This window comes from Thunnus albacares, chromosome 4 (assembly GCF_914725855.1).
Source record: "Thunnus albacares chromosome 4, fThuAlb1.1, whole genome shotgun sequence".
Classification (NCBI taxonomy): Eukaryota; Metazoa; Chordata; class Actinopteri; order Scombriformes; family Scombridae; genus Thunnus; species Thunnus albacares.
This window is the reverse complement of record NC_058109.1, coordinates 2,747,222-2,762,140: the sequence shown is the minus strand read 5'-3', so window position 1 is coordinate 2,762,140 and position 14,919 is coordinate 2,747,222. Positions and strand designations below refer to the sequence as shown.

The window sequence follows — 14,919 nt, the reverse complement described above, 5'->3', positions numbered from 1 at the left end:
TATATAGACAGCAGGAGATTTGTGTGATTTGAAGGCTTCCTGTGGAGACAATTTACTAACAGAAACTGAGAGAAAAGAGCTGATTAAATGACAGAATTCAACTGATGAAAACTGAATAAAAACACTTTTTTACAGGCGGAATAATTTTGACTTCATCATATCAAATGTAAAATTATGCAAATACTTTGAATTATTTCATATATAGTTTTACATACAGTATATTTATTTAAACAAGTGATTAAATTTAATGTTTGTAAACTTTATAATCTGAACTGGAATGTAAAATAAAGTTCAACATGCAGTAATTGATTCTTGGATGCTGGTCTTCATGGCTCCTCACAAAGTCAACATCAGAAAACATTAACAACCATTTAAAATGACACAGTATCAATAAAAAAACTAAAGGCTGAAGAGACCAAATATAAAGATCAGAAAATAAGTTGAATCATTTTATGTTTGACAAAAACAGCAACAATTGAAACAACATGAACATATTTTGGAATAATGAGACAGCAGGAGGACAGAAGCTTCAGAGGTTAAATTCAGCGACTTTTCCCTTTAAGAAATAAATGAGATTAATTATAAGAACCATCATCATCGTCTCTAACTGCTCTGTTCTACTGTCACAGAGACCTTCAGTGAGGAAATCTTCAGTGGGAGTTTATCCCCAGTGCTAATGATTGGAAACAGTCTGTCAGTGAAAGTGTGTTTGAAGGTGTGTATGTGTGTGTTAGTATCAGGATCAGAGAACGACAGATTTCTTCTGTTCCAGTCCAGATTCACTCTGATCCTCTGGAGCTTCTTCACTGAGAGATCAGTGCGGAGACCTGGTGGTGAAAATGCTGAGTATTTACCTTCATTGAACAGTATTCCCCATAATCCAGAGCATATGTTTCCCTTCCTCTGGACAGACTCTGATAACACACCTAGCATACAGCGTTTATTGTGTCCAACCTCGACATCCCAGCTGTGAGTCCCTGAGTTAAAGCCCTCCGAGCCAAGGACAATGGGGTAATAATCAAATCTCTCTGGATTATCAGGAAGCTGCTGTTTCTCTCCTCCTAGTCTCACACTGGTCAGATCTTCAGACAGGATGAGTTCTGGATAAACAATGTTTGGATCCAGAATGACAGGAGTGTAGGAGACCATCTCCTTCATGTTGTTCCAGATGTTGAAGGCCAGGTTGCCCAGGTGTTTGGCCTGGTCTATCAGAGCTCCTGAGAGCAGCTGTGGATCATCCAGCAGGGGGCAGCGCTGGACTCTTTCCACTTCAGCCTTGTAGTTGTGCAGGAATGAAACGTCTTCAGCTCTCAGCTCCTCCTCTGTGGCTCTGACTGTGTGTGAAAGAGCTGCTATCTCTCTGCTCAGAGCCTCCATCTTCTCCTTCATCATCTGACTCTTCTGCTTCTCTTCCTCCCCCAGAGCAGCCATCCTGGCCTCCTCTTCCTCTTGTAGAAACTGGTGAAGCTTCTTAAACTGCTCCTTAATCTGTCTCTCTGTGTGTCCGGCCTGGACCTTAATGTGTTCTGCTGTTTGATCAAACTTCACTTTAACTTGTTCACAAACCTTTAACTTCTCCTTCAAGGGCTTCAGAGTTTCCTCAAGTTCCTTCTTGTGTTGTCGTGCAGCTTCATTGATGGGTCTGAATCTGTGGTTGGTGTGTTTTTCTGAATCTCTGCAGATGAGACACACTGGCTGCTGATGGTCCAGACAGAAGAGTTTGAGTTTCTCAGAGTGCAGACTGCAGAGAGCCTCTGAAGCTCTCTGATCTCTGTCCTGTAAGAAGGACTCACACAGGTTCTTTAACACCAGGTTACAAAGTGGGTCTGACTTTGAAGATCTTTTCCGACAAACTGGACACTCACGTGTTTGTTTCTCTCTCCACCAGCTCTTCAGACAGTCTTTACAGAAGCTGTGGCCACATGACAGAAGAACAGGGTCTCTAAAGACGTCATGACAGACTGGACAGCAGAGATCCTCCTCTGATCTGGAAGCCATTTTGTCTCAGAGTGAAGCTAAAAACACAGCAGACAGCAAGTACAGTCAGTCATGACTCCCCTCCCTCTTCTACTAACTTCAGTGACATTTACTTTTACTTTGACTCCAGTTTTTACTCAAACTCACATTCAGTGTGTGGAGAGTCATTTCCTGGTCAACTGTGCCTCCTTTCCCTGTCTGGAACTGGGGACAGAAGTAGAGGGGCCATGGGGCCATTGCCCCCTCTACTTTACCCTACTCCTACGTTCTACACAAGTTATGAATCACTCTATCCCTTCAAATGCCCCTATATTGCAACACTTACGGTAAAAAGATTCTCATCCACTCTAAGACATTAGGTAAAATAAAGCAGGCAAACATAAAACAGGAAGAATATTTACATTTTAATCCAATCAATGAGCACATTGTCACACAGATCAAATGCAGACAGTGTACACTACAACCAATAAAATTGTTTCAATGCTGAGTGTCTGCTGGGCCCCAGAAGATTTGATGGGTGCACCCCAAACTCTGTTACCAATATATATCTTGTCTCCATGGTAACATTACATTGATATGTAATAAACGTTGTATAACTTTGTGTTTATAGGTAAAGGTGTGTTGCATGTACTTTGTCCAGTATCCAGTTGGGATGTGCAGAGGGCCCAGTATTTGTACTTGTATCTATATTTGTTGAGGCAGCAAAATAATTTATATTTGTATCTGTATTCGAATAAAAGTGGAAATAGACACGTGTTTGGTGTATAGTTTGATGTGTCATCGCAATCAGTGATGAATGTTTGAATGTTGAATGTTTGGATTGCTATGTGTGTAGTCTTCTTGGTGTCTATTATTGCTGATGTAATGCAGTGTTTCCCCTATAATAATACAGGCCTGGCGGGCCGCCAGGCCAACGAGAACCCCTGCCAGGTCAAAAAAATAACGCCAAATATCCATTCATTTGGAAATCAACAATGTTTGGGAGCCTCTAAGCAGCGCTGTTTCGAAACATGAGTCAATGTCTGTGTTGTTGCCTGAGAAACTCCAGGTAGCGTAACTCCTTTTAAAGGAATAGGGCAGTATGTAAGCGAGTGAGTCGTTAAGCAAGAGGGGAGTGTCAGAAAAGCGACGGTGAATTCGAGTAGAGCAGAGGAAAAGGTTGGCAGTAAGTTGTCAATCTGACAGTAAATGTACAGTATAGACTACAATGTGTCAGTTAATAAATGCAGCTTCTCAAGACCAAGAAAAGTCACGTCTATTTTTCTGCTGGAAAAGTGAAGGGGGTTAGCTCCGAAGTTAGCACAATAGGTTAGCCTAACCTGTCGATGCTAAATAGAGAAATAGAGGACGGAGAAATGTGTGGCTGCTAATCAACCCCTCAACCCTCCCAACCCCGCCAGGCCAAACCACTAAACCTAGGGGAAACACTGTAATGACAATGCAATAATCGCAAATATAATTTTCATGTTGGGGTTACATAGTCAGGAACATTTGAGATGCTATTTAATGGTTGAAATGAGACAGCTGACTGTAATTTTTGCGCTGCTGAATAAGACTGCTGTGACTTTAAATTGATTCTATAATTAAAGCTGCGAGCAGTGTTGAACGGGCCCTTGCGCCTCCGTGCACGTTGAGCTGCAGTGCAATCAAAGGGCTTCTGTCACAGGCATGTAGACGTCTTCAGACCCGGGCTGTTTTCAGACAGTGCAAGAAGGAGATAAACATCACTTCCTTTGTCCACTATTTTGCCTGCTGCTGGGGCTGCTTTGCTGAAATTTCATAGGTTGCACTATCCAGCCAGTTTGCATCACTGATAGAATATTGTCATGTACACGTGTTCAGGCCGGGACTCTTATCAAACATGTAAAGTTTGGTGCAGACTGGAGCATTTACAATAAAGTTATAGCAACTTTCTCTGTCATGGCGAAACATCAAATCTAAACGGTGTGAGGATGAGAATTTTCTGCAGGGTCATCCCCACTACTGAATTATAAATATAAAACCTATAATTATTGTAAAATAAATGATAATAACACCAAACTTCATAGAAAGTTTGTATAGAATGTACTGTATGTATATAGGCCTTTCTGCTGTATCAGTATACAAAAACGAGCTGCACTCAACCCCCACACCAGTGGCGGCTGGTGACTTAAAAAATTGGAGAGGACAGGAGGAAAACCAACGTGGAATCTTACAACAAACCGCATCAAACTATATCAATGTCCCCCACCTGATGAAATCGGAGGAGTGGGGGGCTATCTTATACGCCAATAAAACAATTTATAAACAAATAATAAACAAAGAAGAGCTCATTTTAGCCATGGACTGGTTCAGATGTGTGATTTTACCAACAAAGTGAAATTCAAATTTATAGTACTGTTCTATTGTGACAACAGATTTATGTTCTCATCAAAAACAGACAAGATATCACATGATTTACACGTGTTTCCTACGTATTTTCTTACTATACAGAAATATATAAAGTAGCACAAAGCTTATAATGTGATACAGGAACAGATCAGTGCTGAATACTAGAAAGACTGAACACTAAAAACATTCACAGATCTAAAAGTGTGGGTTCACATCAGAAAGTATTAATGCATGTATCAAATACATGACTTACACACTCTTATCTATGTGCATGACATACAAAATGTAGTCTACAAAGCTGACATGTTAACACTAGGGGTGCAACGGATCACAAAACGGTTCGGATTGTATCACCGATTTGAGTCACAGATTGGATCATTTTTAGGATCAGCAAAAAAATGGGGAGACAAATAAAACTTTGTTTTCTATTTATTCTGTAACACACTTACAGCACAAAACAGCAATGAACTTTTGCCCATGGTCTTGGTCATATTCAATGCTCAATTATTGCAGTATGAGGCATGATACCTTCCTCTTTTAAACACGGTAGTGAATGAAACAGCCGCAGTCCACATCATCAAAACTTGATGATAACTTAGAAACATGTCCTGCAGCTTGTTGAACGAGCCACCAAACAAACATTCACCGGTCCAGGTATCATCGGATAATTCATAATTCATTTGTAATTCAATGTTATTTGTTTCAAAACAAAAAACAACAAAACATTTTTGGTGTCAGAATAACGAAAAACTAATCAAACCCGGCCCGTTTTTGGGTTTTGCCGATTCGTTTTATCGTTATTTCTTTTTGGATTGAATATCGAACAGGTCTGCGGACATTCAGCCAATTCGTTTTTGCGTTTGAAACCAAAAACAGAAGTCACATAGTTTCTTGCTTTTTTCATTTTAAACCTAAAACGAAAAACGAAATCACGTGATCTATTCCTTTTTTTGTTTCCCAACGAAAATCCAGAAAACCAAATTCAAAAGACCGAGCAATTTTGGTTTAGAAATCAAGTATTTTTGTCAGTTTTGTACGATAGCGGAAGCGACTACATTAGCTTACCCATGATCCTCAGCGATCGTTGCTACGGTGAAACCAAAATTGCTCGGTCTTTTGAATTTGGTTTTCTGGATTTTCGTTGGGAAACAAAAAAGGAATAGATCACGTGATTTAGTTTTTTGTTTTAGGTTTAAAATGAAAAAAGGAAAAAACCATGTGACTTTCCTTTTTGGTCTCAAACGCAAAACTGAATTGGCTGAATGTCGGCAGACCTGTTCGATATTCAATCCAAAAAGGAATAACGATAAAACGAATCGGCAAAAAACCAAAACGGGCCGGGTTTGATTGGTTTTTCGCTATTTGACTCTAACACCATAAATGTTTTTTTGTTTTGAAACAAATAACAGATTTACCATTTTTTGGTTTTTGAATTACAAATGAATTACGAATTATCCAATGATACCTGGACCGCAGAGCCTGTTAATTTACTGTGAGTTCATCACTACGTCTAACCCCTTTCACATGACATGTACAGTACTCAGATATGGATTTAATGGTTATTTCATCTCATGCCTTCTCACCAGTTCAACTGTTCAAGACCTGCATGATAAATGCAACTCAACTTTCAGAGATTTTAATACCTTTTTCTTGCTGTTAAAAATGCATCTTGAAGTCTCTCCTTCTTTAAAAATAAGTCTTAACTTACAACTTTTAATTATGGCCTAAGTGTCCTTAGTACCAGAGGACATTCATCTACCATTTTCTTGACATTTTATTTCCACAGATGTAAACAACTTGTGGATAATAATAATAATAATGATTTAAAATAACCTTCACAAGGGATGAAAAGCAAAGATTGGAAAATGTAATCTTCCAAAATTCAACCTCACCAAAATGCAAAGACCAAGAGAGTCACATATATAATTTAAAGACCACCAATATTGAGGTATTTTATACTTGAGCACAGATAAATGTGTTTTTTATATTTGATAAAACTCACCAAGCAGGATTCAGCGTTCAGATTCAGGATTCAGAGTTCTTCACATGTAGAAACACGGACGATACAGTTAAATTATTCCATCTTACACTTCAACTAAAGGTTGCCTTTCAGTTTCCAGAAGAAGTTTCTGCTCTTTAGTCACAGAGAGGTAGATGCTATTTTAACCTCAGCTTGCTCTTTCTTCTTCCTGCTGAATTTCCTGTCCCCCCTTAAAAAGCCACTTGTATCTTTCACAAACCACCACCTCTTGTCATCTTTCAGTTTTGTACATGCACCCTCCACCCACCTCTCTTGCTTAGTTTACTCATTCAGGGACACTCTACGTGAGCACAGACTCGAAGCATCAGACCACTACCAAAAACACATACAAGTAGAAAACAAAACATAACACAATCTACATCTATGATGGGAGATGTGCTTCCTTCTGCTCCAGCAAGATAAACCTTCTTCAACTTAGTTATTACTATAATTATAGAAGCAAAATGTTAGAAAGTTAATCTGATTTCTATGTCTTCCTCTCATCCTTCATAGGTCAAAAAGCAACTACAGTGCAGAGTGAAAACCACATGACCTGATTTTCTGAAGATCTGACTTTCCTTTTGCAGAGTGAAACTTTCTCAAGAGAATTTTCGCACAGGTTTACCACAAATGTAGAAATGTTTATTACATGTTGTACTTCCTGCTTCTGTCACCTCATTGTTATTGTTAGGAGCCTATATTTCCCATAAAAGCAAAGTTATCAGACAGATAAATCCACAGACGGAGGCTGGACGCACATTATATATCATATTATTATGATTTATTGAAATATAGAGTATATGTGATTGCATAAGCAACAATCAAAGTTAACAAACATAATTAGATGTGAATTATGAAGAGTTGGATACTCTAAAGTCTAAAAGCCTCTCACTCATAAGGACTGTATGAGCGAAAAACAGAAATACAGAAATCTCTTGTGTAAAATAATCAAAACTGTTCTAAACTTTGGCAGAAAATTGTGTTCATGTAGAATCAAATCATTCATAACTCAGAAACTTGGTTTTTCGGGCCTTTAAAGACACTTTGATTTGTATCTCCTCCTGCATGATGCTACCAAGATGATTTGTGTGCCAAATTATGCACAATTCTGATCAACAATATAAAATCAATGAATAAAGAACAAGAAAATGGCAGAAAACATTAAATGTGTTTTGTGTGTGTGTGTGTGTGTGTGTGTGGTGTCTTTTGTTTTTGTTTGGGTGTGTGTGTATGTGTGTATTTGTGAACGATTATTAGATGACTGAAGATTAGGCTACTCTAACTTGACAATTAGTCTTTAGACCACTGTGTGTGTGTGAGTGTGTGTGTGTGTGTGTGTGAGTGTGTGTGTGTGTGTGTGATTCAGGTATTCCTCACGTTGTGGGGACGTAAATCAACAGCACATAAGCTCATTATGATGACATGTACAGTATATGAGTTATTTACAGTGATGCACTAAAGCTCAATGCAGATGATCATCAGTCCTTACAGCAGTCACACACTTTTCCTCAGGAAACACTTCTAGTTAGTTTATTCCTATGTTTTTGAGTTTAAGAGCAAATGATCAATTAATTTATATTTTTTTAAATAATTTTAAAAATGAGCAAATTTGTGAAATAAATGATCAATTTGTAAACATGTTTCCTCAAAAGCAAATTCAGCAAATCAGTAATACGGTTATCAACTCTTTAAGTTCAGAGAAAATTTCAGTTCAGTTCAATTTTTTTATTTAATATATTTATTAGACAAAATCAATGTGATGTGTCAATGTTAGGAGTTGATTTTTTGCTAGAAAACAATATCACAGATTTAATTTTGCAAGAAAAACTTCTTAGAATTTTTTATTTGTAATTTGCTCATAATGCACCCAGTCTCATTGTTAATAAAGTTACAAGAGGTCCAAGCTTTAATTCTTATCAATGATGACAGAATGGAAACTGTTGCAGAAAACACTGAATGTTAAGTGTCAACTCACATTATATATTTCAGTATTTGTGTGTTCATTAATTTCATCTAATTACTTACGTTTAAATGACAAACACATGGCAGAATGAGATTCATCTAAAATTCACTCCAATGTTTCTTTTATTTACAAAATTTATTATTTACAAAAAATAATAACAGGAAATAATGAACACTTAACGTCACCTAGATTTTTCATGATTTTTTCATCCCATTTGTGAGAACAATAATACATTTTTGGCTGGACCGGCTACAGACCAGCCCTCTAACCCTGGCATGAATGTCAGATGAACATACAAAGTGTTAAGGATAATACAGTTCATTGAATAAAATCAAATCAATGAATAAAGAACAAGAAAATGGCAGAAAACAATGGAATATTGTGTGTAAGAGGTACTGTACCTGGTACCTCTATATTATAAGTAAGGGATACCCTGGAATATTAAAGGGTATCATGGACTATTATAAGTAAAGGGTATGATGGAATATTGTAGGAAAAGGCTATTTTGAGAGAGACTTGATCCATTTTATACATACAATTATTGATCCATCATTATAGATACGGATATTTTAACAAGTTAAAAACATATAGACAGCAGGAGATTTGTGTAATTTGAAGGCTTCTTGTGGACACAATTTACTAACAGCAACTGAGAGAAAATAGACAAATAGTTAAAAAACGTGATGAATCCTGTAGAGTCTGCGTGTATTATTACTTTTGATAAAATGGAGTTCAGAACTAAAACATGATGATAATAATAATAATTACGTGCAGGCTCTAGTTTTGTGCCAAAAAGTGATTCCCGTCCGCGGGAGCGCGCGCAGCCAGTTCAAGATGTGTCGCCCAACTTACGTTCATCTACAGCTGTCCGTGGTAACAGAGCAAAGGTATGTCTTTGTGAAACTTTAACATTTCTTGTAACCGAATAATCACAATTGTGGCCAAAGAAGTGTAGTTTATATTGTAATCAGGTATGACATTTACACAATTATATGCAATACTGTAGTATTGTTTCCGAAGTTTATATGTGTTTGTTTATGCCTATATTTAGAAACTAGGCTGTCATCAATATGATTTATGGATGGGTTATCTATAACATAAAGAGATGATCTCTTTTGGAATTATTCTTCTGACTCTTCGTTATTTTAACTGCGATGTGTCCTCGATTACCAGTCCATTTTTTTTTTTTTTTACCAATTTAAATATCTTGAATCTAATTCAATATAATGCAGGTTTGAGCCTCTGCATTGTGTGCTGTTTGATAGACAGATCTTTTTCATCCCTGAGAAGACATGTCCAACCGAATCATTCTAGGTCCTGCAGTGAGTCAACCCTGAAACCAACAGAGCAAACAGAGAGCTGTGAGAGAGAAAACACAAGGAAGTGCTGCCTCCTGGTGGCTGTTGTCAACTGTTGCACTTCAGAGAGCAGCAAGAATTAATTTCAATGCAAAGAATTAGACTTAAGACGCTCTAAAGAACAAATTTAGAGGTAAAATAAAAAAAAAAAGAAGTGAGTATTAAGACACATTTATCAAGTGACTTACTGCTAAACTTTTAACACTTTTAAAGGATATTTCTGGTGATTTTCTATACTTTTCTTCTTGTCAACAAATCTCAATAATCAAAATTGGATCCAAACCAACAATGAACTGATCTACAACAAGTATTGTGTGTGTATCCAAAGCCTGATATATCTTGTTCCTGTGTGCTGTAGACGTATGTTGTTGTCCAAAAAATATTTTAAAAAAATCAGTGAGCCACACCGCTGCACTGTTTAGAAACGGCTCCAAAGACTAATAACATGCAGAAATGTGGTTCTGTTTACAGCTTCACTAGCTTGTTGTGCTACATATCACAACCTCTTGACTTTGTACTACAATGTAGCCTGTAAATATTGGGCGAAGAATGTAATACTACATTTACTTGAAGAATTGGGAACCTCTCCTTTAACCCAGTTGTTATTATTGGTGCCATGACAAAGAAGGTGACTTCTGTCACAACTGTTTTGTTCTATTATTTGGATTTTATGCTGCTGTATATATGGGGAAATAACAAAATCTAAAGGTAATTTTTGTTTTGCCACAATGCAGAAATACCAGGGAAATTCTTCCTTTAAAACCATTTATTGTTTGTGAAAACAAACTAAAAGCAACACCATTTACAACAGAGGAAAAGGGGGCTGTAAGTCGAGTCAAATCAAAGAACTACTTAAAAAATTAACAGTAACTTCTACTTCCAACACAAATACCAGTTTGTGACCTAAGTGGAGACATCAGGTTGAATCCATCAAGTGCACTAGTATAATATATTATTATAGTATTACTAGTATAGTACATTAGTAATAACATTAGCTGCAATGACACCAGGAGGTCATTTTTACTATATTTACATAAACTCTGCTTTATATTCAGTCCAGATCAGACCATGAAACCCTCCTGCAGTTTGTGGTTCAATGTCTCCATCTAGTGGCCGAACATTTGAACAGCTGTTATCTCAAACCTGTGGGACAACTACAAACCAGTGATACCAAATTCCCAAATTACAATGATTTTAAAACAGGGTTGTAGATACCATTGATCATACTGAGGTAATGTCCTCTGTATTTTATTTTACTGTAATTGTGTGTGTGTGTGTGTACTGTAAGGTCTGATTGTACTGTAAGTAAGGGATACCCTGGAATATTAAAGGAAAAGGGCATCATGGACTATTATAAGTAAGGGACATGAAGGAATGTTGTAGGAAAAGTCTATTTTAAGAGAGACTTGATCAATTTTATACATATGATTAATGATCCATCATTATAGATGCATTTATTATAATAAGTTAAAAATATATAGACAGCAGGAGATTTGTGTGATTTGAAGGCTTCCTGTGGAGACGATTTACTAACAGAAACTGAGAGAAAAGATCTGATTAAATGACAGAATTCAACTGATGAAAACTGAATAAAAACACTTTTTTACAGGCAGAATAATTTTTTCATCACATCAAATAGAAAATTATGCAAATACTTTGAATTATTTCATATAGAGTTTTACATACAGTATATTTATTTAAACAATGAATTACATTTAATGTTTGTAAACTTTATAATCTGAACTGGAATTTAAAACAAAGTTCAACATGCAGTAATTGATTCTTGGATGCTGGTCTTCATGGCTCCACACAAAGTCAACATCAGAAAACATGAACAACCATTTAAAATGACACAGTATCAATAAAAAACTAAAGGCTGAAGAGACCAAATATAAAGATCAGAAAATAAGTTGAATCATTTTATGTTTGACAAAAATAGCAACAAGTGAAACAACATGAACATATTTTGGAATAATGAGACAGCAGGAGGACAGAAGCTTCAGAGGTTAAATTCAGCGACTTTTCCCTTTAAGAAATAAATGAGAGTAATTAAAAGAACCATCCTCTTCGTATGTAACTGATCTGTTCTACTGTCACAGAGACCTTCAGTGGGGAAATCTTCAGTTTATCCCCAATGCTAATGAATGGAAACAGTCTGTCAGTGAAAGTGTGTTTGAAGGTGTGTATGTGTGTGTTAGTATCAGGATCAGAGAATGACAGATTTCCGCTGTTCCAGTCCAGATTCACTCTGATCCTCTGAAACTTCTTCTTCACTGGGAGAGAAGTGGGGGGAGCTGGTGGTGACAATGCTGAGTATTCACCTTCATGGAACCATATTGTCCATAATCTAGACTGTAGGCTTTCCTTCCTCTGGACAGACTCTGATAACACACCCAGTCTCCAGTATGTATTATTGTCTCCAACCTCGACATCCCAGCTGTGAGTCCCTGAGTTAAAGCCCTCAGAGCCCAGGACAGAGCAGAAGTCATCAAACCTCTCTGGATTATCAGGAAGCTGCTGTTTCTCTCCTTCTCTCACACTGGTCAGATCTTCAGACAGGATGAGTCCTGGACCAGCAGTGTTTGGATCCAGAATGACAGGAGTGTAGGAGACCATCTCCTTCATGTTGTTCCAGATGTTGAAGGTCAGGTTGCCCAGGTGTTTGGCCTGGTCTATCAGAGCTCCTGAGAGCAGCTGTGGATCATCCAGCAGGAGGCAGTGCTGGACTCTTTCCACTGCAGCCTTGTAGTTGTGCAGGAATGAAATGTCTTCAGCTCTCAGCTCCTCCTCTGTGGCTCTGACTGTGTGTGAAAGAGCTGCTATCTCTCTGCTCAGAGCCTCCATCTTCTCCTTCATCATCTGACTCTTCTGCTCCTCTTCCTCCCTCAGAGCAGCCATCCTGGCCTCCTCTTCCTCTTGTAGAAACTGGTGAAGCTTCTTAAACTGCTCCTTAATCTGTCTCTCTGTGTGTCGGGCCTGGACCTTAATGTGTTCTGCTGTTTGATCAAACTTCACTTTAACTTGTTCACAAACCTTTAACTTCTCCTCTAAGGACATCAGAGTTTCCTCAAGTATCTTCTTGTGTTGTCGTGCAGCTTCACTGATGGGTCTGAATCTGTGGTTGTTGTGTTTTTCTGAATCTCTGCAGACGAGACACACTGGCTGCTGATGGTCCAGACAGAAGAGTTTGAATTTCTCAGAGTGCAGACTGCAGAGAGCCTCTGACGCTCTCTGATCTCTGTCCTGTAAGAAGGACTCACACAGCTTCTTTAACACCAGGTTACAAGGTGGTTTTGACTTTGAAGATCTTCTCTTACAAACTGGACACTCACGTGTTTGTTTCTCTCTCCACCAGCTCTTCAGACAGTCTTTACAGATGCTGTGGCTACATGACAGAACAACAGGATCTCTAAAGACGTCATGACAGACCGGACAGCAGAGATCCTTCTCTGATCTGGAAGACATTTTGACTCCGAGTGAAGCTGAAAACACAACAGACAGAAAATACAGTCAGTCATGGCTCCCCTCCCTCCTCTACTAACTTCAGTGACATTTACTTTTACTTTGACTCCATTTTTTAGTCAAACTCACATTCAGTGTGTGGAGAGTCAGCAGGTTGAAGCAGCAGAGTTCTAGTTTTCCACTTTTCTCTCGTGTAGCTGTACTCACTCAGAGGAAGTTGTTAGTTTGGTCTGAAGGTGAATCTGATCGTCTGTTTTTCAGTCTGTGTGTCTCTTTAGAGACGAAGAGTAAACTGTTTCCTGCTTTGTCTAAGGTGAGTCAGCTGAGGGGTGGAGCTTTCTCAGACCTCTTCTAATAAATGCTGTTGCTTCACATGTAACACAGAGTGTGTTTCATTCCAAAGTTCAAAAATACACCTACCAACACCTCTAAAGATTAATGACTAACATCAAATTGTCTGATTTTATCTGTGCAGTACAGAACATCATAGAAAATAATCTGTCATTCAGAGGGGCAGTAGTTCTGTTGTGATGGAGCTTTTATTGTGTAGGAACTTAAGGTTCACATAGCAGTGGTGTAGGCAGAAACTGTATTTTGGGTGGGCCATCTTTTCCCAGAAAAAATGATTTATGAAAAGTTAGAAGAAGAAAAAAGAACAAAAACAAACTGAAAAATGAGTGACCAGGTTACTTTGCAATGTTCTGCATCACAAAGTAAAACACTGTCTATCCAACATGCTCAACCAACAGAGCATCACACTATAAAGGCTGAACACAACACTATAGACAAAAAGTGTCTTTTACAGCCTCTTCAGACTAAAATACAGTATATATGCACCGGTAAGACCAGCTGCTCCTCAGCTCTACAGCACACAGCTGTTAATTAACCATTTTATTAATTTTTGGGGCATAAGTTGAGGGGAGGACCACTGTATAAGCCTCTTGAGCTCTTCTGTCACATCTGTTTCGTTTCTATTACGTGTTTTTTATGCTGCTGTGTATATGGGGAAATAACAAAATGTAAATGTAATGTTTTTTTTACTACAATTTAAAAAAAACAAAACAGGGAAATCCTTCAGTTCAGTTGTTTGTGAAAATAAACTAAAAGCAACACAATTTACAACAAATGAAAAGGGGGCTGCAGGTGGAGCCAAATCAAAGAACTACTTAAAATATTAACAGTAACTTCTACTTCCAACACAAATACCAGTTTGTGACCTAAGTGGAGACATCAGGTTGAATCCATCAAGTGCAGTAGTATAATACATTATTATAGTATTACTAGTATAGTACATTAGTAATAACATTAGCTGCAATAACACCTGGAGGTCATTTTAATATGTTTACATAAACCCTGCTTTATATTCAGTCCAGATCAGGCCATGAAACCCTCCTGCAGTTTGTGGTTCAATGTCTCCATCTAGTGGCCGAACATTTGAACAGCTGTTATCTCAAACCTGTGGGACAACTACAAACCAGTGATACCAAGTTCCCAAATTACAATGATTTTAAAACAGGGCTGTAGATACTATTGATCATACTGAAGTAATGTCCTCTGTGTTTTATTTTACTGTAATTGTGTGTGTTTGTGTGTGTGTGTGTGTGTGTGTGTGTACTGTCATACAAGTGCAGCTGGGAATACTGTCAGTTAGGGGTACCCTGTATATTATAAGTAAGGGATACCCTGGAGTATTAAAGGAAAGGGTATCATGGACTATTATAAGTAAGGGGTATGATGGAACATTGTAGGAAAGGGGTAAGACAGGAAAT

At 37.8% G+C, this 14,919-nt stretch overlaps 2 protein-coding genes across 4 annotated transcripts; both read right to left on the bottom strand.

Moving 5' to 3' along the window:
• Window positions 1-421: 421 nt before the first annotated feature.
• Window positions 422-13,442, bottom strand: LOC122981050 (nuclear factor 7, brain-like). Of its 3 annotated transcripts, none has more exons than XM_044349552.1 (2): window positions 13,280-13,442; window positions 422-2,015 (listed from the first exon to the last, which is right to left on the bottom strand). In XM_044349552.1, exon 2 carries the CDS (start codon window positions 1,996-1,998, stop codon window positions 604-606), a length of 1,395 nt encoding a protein of 464 aa, XP_044205487.1. In that variant the 5' UTR covers window positions 1,999-2,015; window positions 13,280-13,442; the 3' UTR covers window positions 422-603. The 3 variants fall into 3 exon arrangements, with proteins under 3 accessions (XP_044205487.1, XP_044205488.1, XP_044205489.1); XM_044349553.1 differs by lacking the exon at window positions 13,280-13,442 and adding an exon at window positions 6,350-6,671; XM_044349554.1 differs by lacking the exon at window positions 13,280-13,442 and adding an exon at window positions 2,125-2,908.
• LOC122981048 (nuclear factor 7, brain-like) lies at window positions 11,305-13,153 on the bottom strand. The gene has a single exon (XM_044349548.1). The coding sequence runs from the start codon at window positions 13,151-13,153 to the stop codon at window positions 11,738-11,740; it is 1,416 nt and encodes a 471-aa protein (XP_044205483.1). The 3' UTR covers window positions 11,305-11,737.
• Window positions 13,443-14,919: the final 1,477 nt, after the last annotated feature.

Bases quoted from the DNA above. Each gene is read 5' to 3' on its own strand.
- LOC122981050 (XM_044349552.1), bottom strand. From the start codon at position 1,998: ATGGCTTCCAGATCAGAGGAGGATCTCTGCTGTCCAGTCTGTCATGAC.
- LOC122981048 (XM_044349548.1), bottom strand. From the start codon at position 13,153: ATGTCTTCCAGATCAGAGAAGGATCTCTGCTGTCCGGTCTGTCATGAC.